The sequence below is a fragment of the Antechinus flavipes genome, chromosome 4, assembly GCF_016432865.1.
Source record: "Antechinus flavipes isolate AdamAnt ecotype Samford, QLD, Australia chromosome 4, AdamAnt_v2, whole genome shotgun sequence".
NCBI lineage: Eukaryota > Metazoa > Chordata > Mammalia > Dasyuromorphia > Dasyuridae > Antechinus > Antechinus flavipes.
In genome coordinates, this window is record NC_067401.1 from 22,762,140 (window position 1) to 22,781,020 (window position 18,881).

General features: G+C 43.0%; 1 protein-coding gene across 2 annotated transcripts in view; it reads right to left on the reverse strand.

Annotated features, from left to right (window-relative positions):
* The window catches only part of CALN1 (calneuron 1), a 395,181-nt gene that overhangs the window by 348,210 nt on the left and 28,090 nt on the right, over nucleotides 1-18,881 (reverse strand). For both annotated transcript variants that reach the window (XM_051992010.1, XM_051992011.1), the window contains exon 2: nucleotides 16,440-16,564. In XM_051992010.1, the coding sequence (XP_051847970.1) occupies nucleotides 16,440-16,557 (118 nt within the window). In that variant the 5' untranslated portion in view covers nucleotides 16,558-16,564. The remainder of the gene's footprint in view (nucleotides 1-16,439; nucleotides 16,565-18,881) is intronic.

Genomic DNA, 18,881 nt, shown 5'->3' on the forward strand with positions numbered 1-18,881 from the left:
ATCTCCTGTGCGCACTTGTACCAAAGGATGGTGGTGATTCCAAGTGCCATAGATCAAACTTTATGCTCCCGTACCTTCCACCATCTGTGCCTGCAAATTTCGCCATCTCATCTTAAGCAACTGGCCCCTTGGTGGAGACATCGGATGGGATGGAGGTGGTCCTAAGAGGACTCCAAATACCCGGCCCTTCCACCTGCCCTCCCCAGCAACAACAGCAGCGCAGCTCAAACTGGAAATAAACCTCTTCATTAGCGGCCCAGATGGTCTCCTTAAGCTCTCCTAATTTCCTGGCAGGTGACCACGACTTTAATGTCATCTCTTTGCAAGTCTATTCTACAGGGACAGCCATAAAGTTGTGTGTCTGTATATTTCCATAATGGCCCAAACAATAGAGGAGGGTGGCGGGGAGCCAGGGAGAATAGGTCTTTACAACAAAAGGCAGCTGATGGCTTTGGAAGGGGGTTTGATTCCTAAGCAAAAGCCCAGTTCCTGAATGCGGGCAAAGTGGCAACAGAAAGTCATCAGCAGGAGAGTCTTTTTTCCCATCTGGCTATGGCCAATGGAACCCCCATCTGGAAGACCTGGCTGTTAGTGGGATGGGGATCTCAGGTCCCAAACTAGGGCTCAGCTTATAGATTTGTTTTTGTTCGACTTTCTGTAAGAAGCGAGAGGAGATGCTATTAAAGGAGGTAAGACAGTTTAATAGAAAGAGCAGCACCTCTGGATTCAGAGGTTGTTTTTGACTCTTTGTGGCCCCATTTGGGGATTTCTTGACAGAAATACTCCAGTGGTTTCCCATTTCCTTTTCCAGCTCATTTTACTAATGAGGAAACTGAGGCAATGAGGGTTAAGTGACTTGCCCAGGGTCACACACTAGTAACTGTCTGAAACCGTATTTGAACTCAGATCTTTTTAATTCTAAGCACTACCTAGCTTCGCCTGGCAACAAAGAACCTAGATTTAAATCCTACTTCTAGAGCTAACTACCTATAAGAACTTAGATAAGTAACTGAGCCTTCCTGGGCCTCAGTCTCCTCATCTGTAAAATTAAAAAGTTAGCTAAATGCCCTTTAAGGTTCTTTCTAGCTCCAGATCTCTCATTCTCCCCTCAGAAGATCGCTTCCCTGTAAAGAACTCCCCAGAAACATCATAAATCTTTATGGATCTAGTAGAACAGTGGAGATAATATTTCATTCTACAATTTCCAAGTACTTTCAAATTTGGAGACGCTCTCCCTTTAAAACCAAAACTGAGTCTAATACCTGAAGGCCCCAAAGTGTTCCAGGAGAATTATTTTGCTGGAGTAGTGCTAGGGCCAATTCATGAAGAGGAGAAGACCCCAGCCTTGGGCATATCAACACTTGATATATTCCATCGACAAAAGGACCACGGTTCACAAACTGGCGGTACAGATGAGATAGAGCAGCGTTATTATGAGCTATAGCAAGATTGAGGTGGAATCTGTTTGATCGATAACTTTCTCCTGTGAGCCAAGGGAGTTCTGACAACAATCACCCAAGATACGCAGGGCTGGAAATGGGGAAAATGGAAGGCAATAAGAGCAGGTCTTAGGGTGAGGCAGGGGCTTATTGATGTATAGTCAACTACAGGAGAGTACAGAACAGCCACTTTGTTTTGCTCTAAAATCAGCAAAGCAGAAGAACGCAAAGGTCTAAGTACCGGGAGGTTGGATTTGACCCCTCATTCTACAATGAGTTATTCATGTCAAAAGAGGGAAAATATAGGGCCCTTCTCTCTTACCCCTCCACGAATAATAATAATAGCACAACTGCCAATCTGCCCACACCCACCACTCCAGTAATTCTGTAGCTCATTGACAAATGGAACTAAATGCAGTCCCTCCAAGAGCTAAGGACAATGGCCCCAATATTTGCTGTCCAGACATTGGGGGAGAATAGAGTTACTAAAATGACTGATTTCTTGCAAAGCCAAGAGAGAATCTCATTCCTAGCACCAAAGAGTGCTACCCAATTCAAGATTGTAGTATTTGGGGGCAGCTAGATGGGGTGGTGGATAGAGCACTAGCCTGAAGTCAGGAGGACCTGAGTTCAAATCTGGCCTCAAATCTGGCCTTAACACTTCCCTGGGCAAGTCGCTTAACTCTGATTATAAAAAAAAAAAAAGTAATATTCTTTTATTTTGCCTTTGATTAGGGTAAGCCATTTCCCCCCTCCCCTCCATCCACCTCTCCCTTCATCGTCACCACAACTCCCGGGGAAGGAAGATTGGTTTGCACTCAGGCTTTTGTCTCAGATACCAAAGACAAGGCCAGTTTGTGAACTGAATTTCTCAAGTGCAAATGGAAATTCAGAAAGTAAAGACTGGCCTAGGTTATGAAACTGGATTTCTTTGAGAAGGAATGGAGATTCAACCTGGGACTGTTGGGATTAATAAGGGAACAAGATTCAGGAATAACTGACCATTTGTTTGACTCAAACTCCTTTCTCAAACTTTTGGCCTTTTACAGAATTCTCCACTTCTACCTCTGTTGTCACAAACTCGATCTTCCATACCCTCAGCCTTGACTTACCCATGATGGAAAGATGGGTTCAGACAAAGGTAGCTTTATGGCAACAGAAAACCCCTCTAGAGAATCTGAATAGAGAATTTGGTTTTCCTCTATAAATGGTACCAGGAGTACTCCTACCATACCACTACCACCCCTTCCACTGGCCCTACTCTACTACAACCGCCATCTTACCACCACTACCCCTGCTACCACCATTTCCACTGTCACTACTCCTGCTACTACTTACTCACTACTGCTGCTGCTGTTATTGTTCTAACAGGATTCTGAATAGCATTTGGTAGAGAACATTTCCCACCTCCTTGCATGGAAAAAATAAATCACAGGTCAAGCAAAAATCATAATAATAATAACTCGGTAGAGAAAATTTCCTACCTCCTTGCATGGAAAAAATAAATCACAAGGCAAGTTAAAATAATAATAATAATAACTCTATATAAATGCCACTTATTATAAACTTTACAAAAGGTTTTCCTCACAATCTTGTACTTAGTCAAAACTGTGGACCACAGAATTTCCTTGACAAAAAGAAGGGGCCTTCAGCTTAGAAAGGAGACAAAGGAATAGCATAGCTGCCTTCAAGGTTCTTAAGGATTGTCCCATGGAAGAGGGTTAGATTGTTCCTACTTGACTTCAGATGAAAAAAACAGGCAAATTGAGCCTTGGTAACAGAAATAATAAATAGAGTTTTAAATTTTTACCAAAAATCGAATGGATAGCCTTGGAAAACAGTGGACTTGCATTCCCTGGAGGCCTTCACGCAGAGATCTCCTGACCACTTGGGAGGTACAATAGAGGGAATTATCCACTAAGTATGAATCGGGCTAGAGACCTCTGAGTTCCTCTCCATGTTTGTGAATACTAGGAAAAGTCATCATGAAAAGACTCAAGCTTTGATGTGAAAACGATCCTAAACCTCAAAAGCTATGTCGTGTCTCACTCAACTTTGCTAAACTCATTAGCCATCCCCAAGGCCAGATTGCCTTTGAGCTCAACTTCCCAAAGGACTCCTCCAAAAGGCTGGAGGCCCCCAGCCAAGGGTATTCACTACCATCCACCAACTACCACTCTAGGCAAGCAGAAGAGACTGAAAATAAAACCCAGATGGCCCAGGCTACTCGGACTCAATATGGCTCATTTCAGTGAAGAATTACCAGCAAAACCAAAAGCTCCAGCCTCCCCACCTGGTATAGACAACTGGTTCTGCTCTCTTTCAACTGTGCTAGTCCATCATGGCCAAGAGCTTAGACACCCATCATCTACTCCCCAACACAGACACATCAAACTCCTTTCCATCACCAAGTCCCAGAACAGTGGATTCTGAGTTTGCAGAAATTCCCAGTTTCTCCAGCCCCACCACAAACCCTGCCTGAAACAGTGGGGCCATTAACATGGGATGGAGTTTAGATCTTCCTGGGAAACACAAAAACAAAAATTGTTTCAAATCTTAACCAGATGGGGTTGAAGGAACCCTGCGGGCTGCAGGGATAAAGCACACAGCTAGGAAATTGGGAGAGTCAGCTCAACAAAAGACTGGGAAGACCAGCTACAGAAAGCTCAAATTGGATCTTTATCAGACCATACCGAGGAGCTACAATATTATGCAAACCCAACTCAAATCCAGAGAAATCAGAGCTCTGGCTCTACGTATCGAAAGCTGCCAACTATTCCTTCAAGCGACGGAGATTCATTCAATAAATAAATATTTTTAAGGACCTACTATGTGCTTGCTATAGCCCAGAACAAGTACTGGAGTCTTGAGGACTGAGTCTTGTCAACTAACCTCATAGTATCGGCCACCCCTTGCCCACAACATCCCCCATCCTGCATTACTAGCCCAGGGACACAGGAGTTTGTTGGGGGGATTTGCTTAAAAAACCACCAGTCATCCTTTGGAAGGGTGCCTTGGAAGCCCTAATATTTAAGGCATTCAGAGCCCAGAAAATGTTTCCCAAATAAAGCCCCATTTTTAGTATCCTTGGGACCCAAGGCCCACAAGGCCCACCTGAGCTATAGCTTTATTGGTTTTTCCCTGGAGAAAACAGGGACTGAGAGCCAGTGTCACCAAGGCCCCTCCTGCCTCCCTTCTTGGTAGATTTAGAGCTGATCAGGACCTCAAAGATTACCTTATTCAACCCCTTCATGATGAGGAAACTGAGACCATCAAGGTATATAAGTTCCAAGTGCCAGAGACAGATGACAGAGACTCCTTGTCTTTAGAGTCAATCAGTTAATAAGCATTTTAAGCACTTAGTGCCAAATGTTAGGCACAAAAAATAAGATGATCTCTTAGACCTCTGTCATTTAACTGACCTTACCGGGTATGATCCAAGGGCACGTCAGAAATGGAGAGTCAGGTTACTCAGTCAGCTATCAGGGCTAGAACCAGGACCATGCCAGGAAATAGGATGCAATAGAAAGGGAAACAAGATCAATATAAAATGTATTAGTATTAGTATTTGGCAGCAGCTAAGGAGCCATAATGCACAGGCCTGGAGTCAGGAAGTCTCATCTCCCTGAGTTCAAATCCAGCCTCAGACATTTACTAGCTGTGTGACCCTGGGCCACTCACTTTATCCTGTCTGCCTCAGTTTCCTCATCTATAAAATGAGCTGAAGAGGGAAATGACAAACCATTGCAGTATCTGTGCCAAGAAAACCCTAAGTGGGTCAAAAACAGTCAGACACTATTGAACAAGAGCATGATGGATCCAACTCCGTCATCCCCAATCAGGGCCTTCCCATCACGTCAAGGAACAAACAAAATCTCCTTAGCTTAGCATTTGAAACCCTTCACAATCCGACCCCGACCTACTTCATTATACATCATTCCCTCTAATGTACTCTACATATGACCCAGTCAAGATGGTCTGATGAGAGTTCCTCATAAACAGCCCTCCATTTCCCACCTCTGTGCTCCCCACATACAATGTTCCCCATGACCAGAACAAGCACTTTTCTCTCTATCTTTCACATCACCTAGTTTCTTTCAAGGTTCAGTTCAAATACTACCTTCCAGAGGAAGATACTCATACTCCCAGCTACTAGCAATTTCTCTTTTAAAATTGTTTTTTCCTATTTTTGGTATCCTCTCAAAACTCCCAAATCTATTTTCTTTCTCTTTTATATGTATCTATACACAGTCAGAGTCTCCTCCATCCCCATCTATCCCTTGATAGACCATAAGCTGCTTGAGGGAGGCAGTGGATAGAACAGTGGGCCTGGAATCAGAAAATTCGAATCCAACTTCTGACACCTACAAATTGTGTTATTCTAAGTCATTGAATCTTAACTGCCTCAGTTTCCCTATCTATATAATGAGGATTATAATAATATCTACCTACCAGAATTGATTTGAGATCATGTTCATAAAGTACAGTGCTCTATAAATCCTAGCTGTTTTATTACTGCTTTTGTATTTCCGAAAACTAGCATATAGTGGGTGTCTAATAAATGCTTGTTGAAGGCTTGATTAAATATGAAAGGACTCCAGTTCTGAGACATTTCATTAAGTTTTAGTCTGACTGAAGAAGCATTCCCATGGCTTAGAATAAATGGATTAATACTTTCTGAGTCTTTGTCACCTGCAAGCACATCTGGCCCAATCTATCTGCAGAGAAAGTGAGTAAAGGCAACTTTCAAAGTCCAATTTCTTACAATAGCATTCTTCCTCAAGGAGACAGGTACCAAGGACAAATGTCTACTTCCTTCCACCAATAGGACCCAAGGGTTCACAGAAAATGACCTTCTTCTGGCTATGAGAAGCAGTGTAGCACAGGGGATAGGGAGCTAGTCTCACGACCAGGGAGACTGGTCAAGTCAAGTCTCTCAATGCTCTCGAAAAATCACAAAGGAGGCCCTGGCCTGCACAGGTAGGGAGAGTTCCCCCACCTGGGAGTTCTCAGTAACAATGAGCTCACAGATCTGCTCCCCAGACTTATGAAGAGATAGTTTGTAACTCCAGAAAGGAAAAAAATGTATTTTTTTAAAAGAATCCCAGTTTTTTAAGGCCCAGTGTGGCTCAGGCACCATGTAATCTTTCCCTCATCCCCAGCCTTGCTAGGATCACAGGATGCCGGGAAGGCCTTTGAGATACACAGGCTTTATTTCCTTCCCAAGAGAGGGGAGCGCAGACATATGAGTCTCCTCTTCAGGTAGGAGTTGTGAGGATCCCCTCTTACTATAAGAATATTTTTGCCTTCTTCTGATCCTGTGTCGACAGAGCTCATGTGGGCGAGTGACTCAAAGGGGCAATGTGCCTTCAGATTTTTAGAATCAAAACCTTCTTCAGTGGGGGAGAAGGAAAACGAAGGCAAGAACTGACTTTAAAAGGAAATTCTGGCACACCGAGGCACAGGTGGGCTGGAGCACAGCACAACAGCCTCATCTGATTATTTGCTGCAGGGTTTTGCCCTCCTTTCTATTAGCTCTCATTTCCCAGGCAGCTTCTTCACAATACCTTGCATTGAGGAAGCTTATTTATCCCCATTGTACAGATATCATGCCCAAGGTCACATATAAGGGACAGGGCCAATGGCCAAATCCAGATCATCCATTTCCAAAGCTATTACTCTTTCCACCATAGCACACGGCCTCAAGGATTCACCTGGATCTCAAGGGAACAAACAGTCTGATGTTGCATAGAGCTTTAAAAATAGACAGCAGCCCACTAAAAGATTTATTAAGCATCCCAGTTCTGCACCAGCCCTCCAGTACCACCACCATCATCATCCAAAAGTACCCAATCACCTCTCCAGTACTTACATTGTGTCTGACACAGGGAGCATAAATAGACGCTTGCTTTTTGATCAAATAACTTACATGTAAGTTTAAGATTTTCAAGATCCTTTATATGTATTATCTCCTTTGATCTTCAAAAATCTTACAAGTTAAGAACTATGTGTATTTGTATACCCATTTTATAGGTAAGGAAACTGAGGCCCAGGTTGTCCCAGGAATACACAACTAGTAAATGTCCGAGGTGGCAATTGAAAGCAAGTTCTCCTAACCCCATTTTCAAGGTTCAAGCCACCAGGCCTCATTGTGAGAATTTTATAGTCATTAAATATTTACTTAATGTTATAAGACTGACTCTTTCATCAGATCATTGATCTAGACCTGAAATAAAACTCAGAGGCCATGTGGTCCGATTCCTTCACTTTACAATTGAGGAAACAGAGGCCCATGGAAGTTAAGTAACTGGTTTGAAGTTGAACAAGTAATAGGAATCAAAATCAGGATTTGAATTCATGCCCTTTGCCCCTTTCTGAGGAATCATGATATCATCAACGTGCAGGTGGGGAGTACTAGAAAACCCTGATTGCCCCCACCAGAATTTTCTTTTGTAGCTGGGACATGAAAGGAAGAGGTATAAAAGTTGGGATAGGGGAAGGGATTGAAAAAATAGGCTCAGATGAAGACAGAGATACCTTTCCCCAAAGCGGGAGAGTAAAGGGTCACTTACATGGTCCGGAGGAAAGAGAATTAGATTTGGAGTCAGTGGACGCAGGTTTAGATCCTGACTTGGCTAGTTACTTCCTATGTGACTTTGGGCAATCTGTTTAATTTCTCTAGGTCGCAGTTTTTGCAAAGGCAAAAGGAGAGGACTTTCTTATGTAAATTCTAAGGGTCCTTCCAGTTCAAAGGAGAAAAGAAAAACTAAAGGAAAGGGAAGAGAGACAAATGAGCTACCAAGATACATGAAGATGGACTGTGGGGACCACTGGGACAATAACAGGGAGAGATGGTGCCCACATTGAGGGCAGACAACAAAGGATATCAAGTGGTCAGAATTCTGTCCCTTGATGTCAGGCATACATGCAGGGCCAGCCTTAAGGATGGTTGGAATAGATGGCCTTGGAGTGCCAGGAAAGAACCACCAATTCCCAGGATTTTCCACGGCAAGGTTCTGGGGCCTGCTGTTAGTCAATAAACATTTATTAAGCAACTATTATGTGCCAGGCGCAGTACTAGGGGCACAAAGAAAGACAAAAGACAGCCCCTACCTTCAAAGATCTTCTAGTCTAATGGAAAAGACTAAAAAAAAATTATCTTTTCTAATGGAAAAGATAAATAGAAACAGAAAGCGGGGGAAGAGGAAGAAGATACCTGGTTCAAGAACATGATGATGTCTGGAAGCTTAGTGAGAAAAGGGGAGGTTGCCCTGTTTACTATTTACCAGTCTATCCCGGTCACTTCTTCAATGGAGGATTGGAAGGAACTCTCCAATCAGCACTCTCCACCCACTCCAACCAGCCTGCTAGCTAACAAATATAGCTCTTATTTCCTCATCTAGACCAGAGGCAATATTTCTTTGTATCCCCAAAATTATAGCCACAGGGATATCCCTACAGTTAGACGCTCGATAAATATTTGTTGAATGAATACATTCATGGATGGATAAATTAATGGGTACATGGATGGTTGGATTAATGAAAAAATGGATGGATGGATGGATGATTTGTTGGATGGATGAATTAATGAATAAAAGGATTGGGTAGATGAATTAATGAATGATGGAAGAATGAATTAATTAATGAATGGATAGATGGGTAACCCTTTTTAGAATTTTCTGCTCCAATTGTTTGTTCTAGCTTTAGAGCTAGGGAAAAAAAACTTTAGAAAACATACCACAGAAATCTTCATTTTGCAGATGAGAAAACCAAGATGCAAAGAGGGGGAATGCAAGGTCAACACATCAGTAGATAAAGAAATATATTTTCATAAGTGTGAGAACTCTCCCTCCAGAGATTAGACTCCTTTTAGATAAGTATTAGTAAAGTGATCTTACTCAGAGAAAGCAGCAAAGCCAGCATTTGAACCTAGATCTCTGATTCTGGGGCTCTTTCCATAGTTTCCAACTTCCCTCTGCCTAATCTGGTGTAGCCTCTCTTCACCGCCTTCCTCCTCAGTCCAACAACGGGTATGGACACGGTTAAAGGGAAAAGGTGAGTGAGAAAGACTTCTGAGGAAGCGGTCATTCATCAAGACGTGATAAATAGACCTGGATGCTCTCCAAAGGATCGGCCCTCTTTTAGTCAATCAGGGATATGTGGCTGGCTCCTTGCTTCCCCCTTTTACTACAGGTATCTCCGGATGGACCATCTGCCCCACCTCATACCACAGCTGCAGGGATGAGAACATCCATCCATTAGTAATGGCTTGGTATTCAATGGGCATCTGCTTATGTCACCATCCCCTAGCATAAGGTCACATTGGCCTCCACAGGGCACCAGCACCTGCTATGAAGGTGATATTATCTGAAAAGATACCTTCTTCTCCATCCACAAAGGAGAAACTACCTCCAGATAGTATATAACTTCCTCTTCCTGAAAATAAAAGTTTACATTCAATAGAACGCAATCTCTTTGGGCAAAGTTGCCATTCATGTCTTTGTATTCCCAGCACCTAACACAAGCTAGGCACATTTTAAAAAATCTGTACCCATGATTTAATCATTGTAGGAATCTCTCAGTTAAAAAAAAATATATCCTCTATCAACATACATCAGTAACTTTTCTGCAGCTTGGAGAGTCGGCATTATAAAGCTGAGTGACTTGCCCAGGATCACACAGCCAATCAGTGTCAGAAGCTGAGCCCTGACTGAATTCAGGATACCTTCCATCCATAGCCTGTTTCTATCACAGGATCCTAAATCTATGATCACAAGAGCCAAGGTGACCCTGAAGATCAAATCCTCTTTTTTTTTATAGATAAAACTCCTTGGGGTTAGTTGGATTGCCCAAAGTCATAGAGGGTGCAAGAGGTAGAATTTGAACTCAGGTCTTATGTGTTTAAGGCAGGGCTTTAAATTGGGATCTATGGAAGGAAGTCCATGAACCTGGATGGGGGAGGGAGAAATTATATCTTCGTTTTCATCAGTCTTTAAGTGAAATAGAACATTTTTGTCAAACGTGCATAGAGGCAACACAACATTATTCTGAGGAGTACACAGCTGTCTCCAAACAGCCAAAGGAAGCCATTATACAAATAAATTAATCACCCCTATTTTAGGTCCATGCTCTTCCTTCCTTGCCACAGTGCCTCCTTCACCTTAATCTGCCTTTCAGCCTGGCACTTAGTAGGCATTTGTTTAATAAATACTTGTTGGACTATAGGCGACAGGTAGCAGCGACTCCAAGAAGACTTGAAACAAGACTTCTCAAAGAGATTCCTAAGCAGCTCAAGGCCCTGAAACTTTAGCTTCTTCCAAAACTGAAAAAATACAGTCATCGGAGGCTGATTCAGCCCAATCTGTCTCCTAAACCTGCCCGGCCAGCACCTTCTGCCTGCTAAAGTTTGAACCCCGAAAGCACGTGTTCGGTTCTGCTCCCTCCAGACCTTTGGACACAGAATGGGGCACAGAAGGAAGCATGATCAGAACCACATCTTCATGTGTAGCCCCCCATTAATGAAAATGGCAGAAGTAATTATAATCATAACAATAACAACAATAAGCTTCCATCCTCCGAGTCGGAGAACAAATGGCCTGTCTCCAGGAGAGCGTGCAGCATTCGGCTGATGGATGAGCCGGAGAGATTTCACCCAAGGAGGTGACTCCAAAAAGCAGCCCTCGGGCAGCACGTAGGGTTTGCAGCCCTGACTAAATCCAATTAAGCAGGTCTGATGCCGGCCCCGTGGCCACCGATGGCTCTGGGGGCTGTGAGGCCGACTCCTTGCTCCTGATTCATCATCCCATGCTGTGCATGTATCACCTGTTCCCAAATGACACATTCTGGATCCTTGGGGTGTCTACTTCTGTGCACCAGGCTAGGTCACAGCCTCTACCTTATGCCGATGCAGTGCCTGCCAAGCCGGGAGGCGGGGAGCCGCCGTCTTGTTTGGAAGTTGCTGTGGCCAAGACCCAGAGAGTGGGCAAGCCCCTCTCTCCCCCCACTATGGACGGAAGAGGATGGCTCGTAGCGTAACAAAGTTAGGCCTGGGAGGGACCCCAGAAGTCACTTACTTCAATACCTTCATCGTGCAGCTGAGAAAATTGAGCCCAAGAGAGAGACTGACAGGCTTGCAGTTCTTAATATGCACCACCAATATTTCAATGATTCCATAGCAGTGTGGCAGACTGGAGAGAAACTGACCTGGAGGAGGGGTGGGAAATCTCACGTCCTTTCTCTCACTCTGTGTGACCGAAGCAAGTCATCCCCTCTTGGGGTCTAAGGGTCCACCAGCGAGCGGTGGCCTGAAGATTCCCAGCACAGAGCCTTTGTACCCGGTAAGTCCTTAATTAATAATTGTTGACTTTCCTCATCTGAACAAGAATGCTCTCCGAACTCCCTCCTGGATACTAAGATCCCAGGTGCCTAGCACAGTGCCTCAGTACACAGCTGATGCTTAATAGAAGTTTAATGAGCTGGACAAGATGGACTCTGAAGTCCCAACCAGTTTCTGAGCAAGCATCCTAGCCAGCCTGACCGGCTCCAAAATCAACCCCACTCGATGCCCTTTAAGTACACCCAAGAGACCGCCCGGTTCCCGGGCACGCCCTCAGATGTACGCCTCCCCTACAGGGTCAGAAGTCATTCCGGGACAAGGAGCTGACCCCTTCTGTCCGGATCTCAAAGCCAAGTGGAGATGGCAGAGCAGGACCTCTCATTCTGGAGGACAGACCAAGCCCAGACTTGCAGTCTCATTAGGAATGGTCAGTCCCAGGACTCAGATCCAACAGGAATCCATGGGAAGTTGGACAACGTCCCATTCCCCATTTCTCTTCTTCTGAATGTCTGGAAACTGAGGGCATCTCGAAGGACTAGCCCTAGGCAAGGATGGGACCTGATCTTCCAATCTAGCTATGCTTTGGACCTATTCCCAGCTCAGGTTTTCTACTTGCTGCTCCTCCCCCCCAGAACTACTGAGATGTCAGTCCCTCCCACCCTGCTGTTATAGTTACCAGGCCTTGCCCATCCACTGAGAAATCCTGCTCTCTCCTTACATTCTCCTGGCCTAGGCTTGAGGCCCTGCCCTTCTCCAGGATACCAGAGACATCAAGAGGGCTTGGAGGGAAATAACTTACTAGTGGCAAAAGGAAAGGGGCTAAAATAAAACAAGACAAACAACATAAAGGTATTAGAAAATCAGGAATTTTGTTCTAAGAAATCTCTACACTAGGAAATTTCTCCTAAGGTTCATTCCCACCTAACGAGTATCTCAACTAGCACAAGGCTTTCTCAGCGTACTCTCCCGACCCTACTTCCGGCCCCTCTCAGATTCAAGGCAGATATCCCTTCTGACCCTTTCTGGGGCTTCTTACTGTTTTTCATTCACAACATTTCTTTATACTGTTTGCCCCCCATGCCTAAAACACACACCCTCCACACTCCCACTCTTGATTTCTTCAAGATCCAGCCCCAGAGTCACCATCAACATGAGTCCTTTCCTAATTCCCCTCCCCAGATGCAAGTATCTTTCCCTCCCCCCCAAAAAAAATCTTTTTTTTAAATTTTTGATTGTTCAAATCATATTTTCTCCAGTTACATGTGAAAAAAATTTTTAGCATTCGTCTTAACAAGATTTTGAGTTCCAAATTTTTCTTCCTCCTTCCCTCCCCTCCCCTCCCCTCTTCCAAAGATGGTAGGCAGTTTGATATAGTTTATACATATGCTATCATGTAAAACATATTTCCATATTAATCACAGTTGTGAGAGAAGAAAATGATCAAAAGGAAAAAACTATGAGAAAGAAGAAAGAAATGAAAAAATGTTTCGATGTGCATGCAAAGTCCAGCAATTCTTTAGCTGATTATGCATAGAATTTTCCTTGTCTTGGATCATTGTATTGCTGAGAAGAGCTGAGTTGATCCAAAAAAATTTACCTTTTTTGCATATATCAATATATAATGCAATATATACTCCTCTGGTCTATATATACATATATAATATACACACACATACATATGTACATATACATCTATATATAGGCGCCCTGAGGGCAGGAACTCTTTCATTTTTGTCCCCATGTCCCAGCCCTGTACCCAATACCTGACACACAGTAATAAATACTTGTTGAACTGACTGATTGGGAGAAGACTCCATACTCTGCACGTTTGATATATATACCCTGATGAGCCTGATTTAATGAAACATCTCCTGGCTGTCTTCCCCTATTTCCCCAATCACACTGAGCTCACCATCTATAGGGCAGCCCCCATCTTTCCCCACAAGGCAGATATCCCATCCGTGGATCTCCTATTTTCATTTGACAGCATGCTAGCGTCTCATACAGAAAATGATCATAGAGACTACCTCTACCCCGGTGGAAATCACAGAAGAATATAGCCCCAATTGCCCTCCCAGATCTGGCACAGGACACCTCAGATGGTCCTCATCTTACAGATTAGGAAACTGAGACCAAGGGGAGGACAAGAACTAATTTTGCAAGATCAAAGATCCACATTGTAAACACTACAGTTCCCTCCAACTCAACTCAGTTCCCACTGCTTCAAAAACCTGAAAAACTAGTCTAAATTATTCCAAAGCTTTACAGATCCTGACCAAGAATTCCTCTTAAGGTCTTTGAATCAAACTAAGTCTCAGTCCTACCTACGCACCTTGCCCATCTTCACAGAGTCCAAAGCCCTTCACAGTCTTACAAGGATCCCTCCTACAACAAAAACTTTTTTCCATCCTCTTTTCCCCAAAAACATTTTAGCAAATGAGGCGATCAAGCAAATGTCACAGCAGCCAGCCTTCTTCTCCTTCCCCCTGCCGTCCTTCCCCATCACATGGGCTGAACTTCAGATCCCTATGCTGTTTGGCATAGCGCACCCGCCGTGGGGATAACTTTCCCCGCCCTCCCATCTGGGGAGATAACTTTGAGTCTCCTGGATCCGTGCACATGTACAACACATTAGATTAGACCATTAAACTTACCAGCATTAGGACCATCTGCAGCGATTCTAATTTCTCATCTCTAGAGCCTCGATTGAACCCTTGCCATAAAACATGGTGATGATGGTTAGGGGAAGATGATCTGGACCCAGGGTCATTTAGACTAGACTTAGATAAGCTCTCTGGTGCCCAGAGCATTCTACACAGGAGAACCCAAGTTCTAAAGCAGGGCTGCTGAACCTGGGGCACATTTTAGGTAGTTCATGAACTTGGATGGGGAAATTTTACATCCTTTCCCCCCACCGCTAATTGAAATTTAGAATTTCCTTCCATTATTTAAAAGTGTTATTCTGAAAAAGAGTCCATAGATTTTGCCAGACCACCAAAGGGATCCATGACACAAAGAAAGATAAATAACTCTTGATCTAGTTGACTCTTCCCTTATTTCCTTAGAGGAAAAACTCTCAACTCAGAAAGATAACACGGTATAGTGGGGGGAGTGTGGTTCTTTGAGTCAGGAAGACCTGAATTCAAATTCCCACGTTATATGACCACGGACAATTTATTTGAACTCTCTGGGTATCATATAAAATGAGGGGTGGAGGTTTGTGACCAACAGAACAATGGGAAATACTGCAAAATGATTATGGCCAAGTTTGACCCCAACAAAAAAAATATCTCTACCCATTTCTTTGCAGGGATAGGGAAACTAGGAGTTTAACATACTGCATGTGATGGATGTTAATTTTTTTTTAAATATTCATTGGCTTTACTAAACTCTTTGGCTCTAGTAGAGAGGGAATAAATATATCAGTAGAGGTGAGATATAAAAGAAAAAGGATATAACCAAAAAATGAAAGTGTTGAGCTGGCTAATTTTTAAGATCTCTTCCAGATCTGAATTTCTGACTTCTTGATTCTTTTAAGCTGAAGGATCCATTACTCAAAGGAAAGTATCTGGTGGGGGGTCTGAATTACCTGAACCTCTGAGGACACGGGGAGGAGAGCCCATGTAGGAGCACTGATCCTGCAAATCTTGGAGATTCTTCCCAAAAGTTTGATATTAAAGGAACTGATCAATGTGTTTCATGGTTACCATCTCACCCGTACATAGGATGTACAACCATTGCTTCCCTCTACTGCTAGCTCTGAATGTTCATGGAATCATAGGATCATGAGATCCTAGGCTTGGGAGATCTAGGTGTGGAAGGGATTTTTAAACATCATAGGATCATCATTTTAAATCTCAAAGGAATCTTAGACATCTTTTATTACAACTCCCTCATCTTATAGATGGGAAAACTGAGCCCCAAAGAGATCAAATGAATTCTCTATGGTCATGTAGATGGTAGGTGGCTGAATCAGAATTTGAATCCAGGTCATAAGATCATAAAGACCATCTTAGATCCCCATTTTACAGATGAGGACAATGACACCCAAAGGAAAAGTGACTTATTTCACACAGGTGGGAAACAGCAAAAGCTCTTTGGCTCCAAAGCCAGACTACTTTCCATTGCACACATCCAACTGCCTCCCACCAAGTCTTATAACACAGTTGGAGGCTGTTGACTTATTTTCCACTCCCATATCCACTTAGAAATGACTGTTGAGAAGCACCGGTCTTGGCCAGGAATCAAAGCAGAGGCCAGCCTCGAGCCAAGAGGCAGCCATCACCAGCATCTGACCCTCCTCTGCAGCTGGTGTACACCATAAAAGACAATTTGGAAACATGGCAGCCCACTGGACCATAAGAAGTACAAAACATGGGAGACACAGCCCCTTGAATGAGCCAGCGGCTTGTCCTTGGGGATGGAAATCATTCACCTTGATCATCATTAGCTTATTATTGAGGTGTGTTTTCTATGTGGTTATGGGTCAGCCAGACCTAAATAGGGAAGGGCCACCTGAAATTTTATTTCTGACTTTTTTATTTCCCTATTCGCCACAGCCTGACTCCAGCCATGATTCCCCACTAGGGCATCAAGAGCTGAGCCCATGCTCCTCCACCGGCCTGCCCGGGATGGTGAATCCCCCAACAGGGCATGTCACTTACCGTCCAATTCTTCCACTGAGATGTTAGCAAGCTGTTCACTGTCACTGCCTGCGGAGAGGGACCGATTCAGATAATTCCCCTTATACAACAAGCCAGCTGTCACATGATGGAACGGCATCTTCTCCCTGCTCAGAAGAGATGGGAGAAGGAAAAAAATTATCGTTTCATCCCTTTTTTAATTGTTTAAAATCTTATAAAAGTAAACTCCTTGAGGGCAGGAACAATTCCGTTTTTTTCTCTTTACATCACCACCTAAAGTAATTCTTAGTACATGCTGACACTTAATAAATGCTTGTTGACTATTGTCGCCCCCTTTAGAATGTAAGTTCTATAAGAGCAACAACGGCTCCTTTTTTGTTTCTATTTCCCCAGAACCCAGCCAGTAAATGTTTGATGACATTGATTAAAAGCATTAAAGGGATATATGATCACAGATTTAGAGTAAAGCACAGAAATGATCTGTTCCAGTCTCCTCTTCTTTCAGATGGATACAAGTAAGATGAAGGCACAGGTCATGGATTAGTGACTTGCCCAACATCATCTGGAAAAAAAAATTCAGTCCCCTTCTATTAGAGATGCCTTCCATGACATTACACCATTCTAGTCCTCTTTTTACCTCTGACCACTCTTTATTTTTTTTAATTATAGCTTTTAATTTACAAGTTATATGCATGGGTAATTTTAGAGCATTGACAATTGCCAAACCTTTTGTTGCAATTTTTCCCCTCCTTCCTCCCACCCCCTCCCCCAGATGGCAGGTTGATCAATACATGGTAAATATGTTAAAGTATAAACTAAATACAATATAAGTATACATGTCCAAACAGTTATTTTGCTGTACAAAAAGATGGGACTTTGAAATAGTGGACAATTAGCCTGTGAAGGAAATCAAAAATGCAGGCGGACAAAATAGAGGGATTGGGAATGCTATGTAATGGTTCATAGTCTGACCCCTCTTTAATCACAACCTTCAACTCATGAGTTTAGAAGGCCTCAGAGACCATCTAGTCCATCCCCCATGTAAATGATAAACCCCATTACAACAGTTCCCACATCTGACCATCACCTTTTGGCATGATGAATGTCATTAACAGTAACAATAGCCACAATAGCTAACATTAATATAGACCTTATTATGTGCCAGGCTATGTGTTAAGTGCTTTTAAAATTATCTCTAGTTGACAGATTACAGGCTGGGACCCAGAAGAACTCTCCCAATATTTGCCTCCAAACAACTTTAAATTGCCACCTCAAATCAAATCTGGAGCAGTAGAGCCAACAAAAGGTCAGAGGGAGATATTTTTTCAGCCTGTGGCATCTTAGGAGGTTTGCTGAAGAGGTCTGTAACATTGGGAGGGTGCAGATATGAAGAATAATAGGAACATCAGCAGTGGGCTTGGAGGTATCTACAAAAATGACAACAAGGACTTCAGGAACTCTCAGCCCAGAGATAAGAGATCGGCCAATTTGTCAGAAAGTACCTTTGCTGGCATTGGGTGCAGCTGGTGCTGACTGGAAACTCTATTTCCCATAAGCAGTTCTGGGTTGCAGTTCCAAGAGGTAAAGGAGCATTTATGATCAGTCACAAAGGAGCAGGGGATCTGGTCACAATTCTGTGGCCAAAAGAAATAGTACTTGCAATTATAGAAGAACAGGAGATCTTCTTGGGTAAAGACCAGAGAACAGACCATGAGAGCAGTGGCCGCACCTCTCCCAGGGTAACGCCACCTTGGAAACTTACAGGCCCCCAGAACTACCCTAAAAACAGTCGCACAAAATAAGTCTAAAGCTTAGCACAGTGCCCACCCACCCTCAGCTGAGCAGAACCCAACTTTAACATAAAAGTTCAACGTGAAGGAATAGATTGGAGAAATGAGCAAACAACAAAAAATAATTTGACCATAAAAAGCTACTACAGTGGAAAGGAGGACCAAGAAGACATAAACTTAGCAGAGGATAATATTGTGAAAATAGCTACAACGAAAGTCTCAAAGAAAATTTTAATTGAATATAAGCCCAATAAGAATTCCTGGAAGTTAAAGAAAAGTTAAGAGTAGTAGAGGAAAATTGGAGAAAGAAATAAGAATGATGCAAGAAAATGATGAAAAGAACTAATAGCTTAGTTTTTTTTAAAGAAGAAGAAATACTGAAGAAACTATCACCTTAAAAAAGTGAAAAAGAGAAATGCACTAAGAGGAGGGAGAAGGGAGAGGTAGAATGGAGCAAATTTTCTCTCATACAGGAGACATGAAAAGAAGATCTTTTATTGTAGATGGAGAAATGGGGGAAAGGCAAATGCTTGAAAATCATTTCAAGGGAATTGGTTCAGAGAGGGAAGAATATGTAATGATATAGATACACACATTTTTGTCTATGTATAGCTCTCTGTGCATATATATGTATATATACACATATACACACACATATACAAGTATACATATA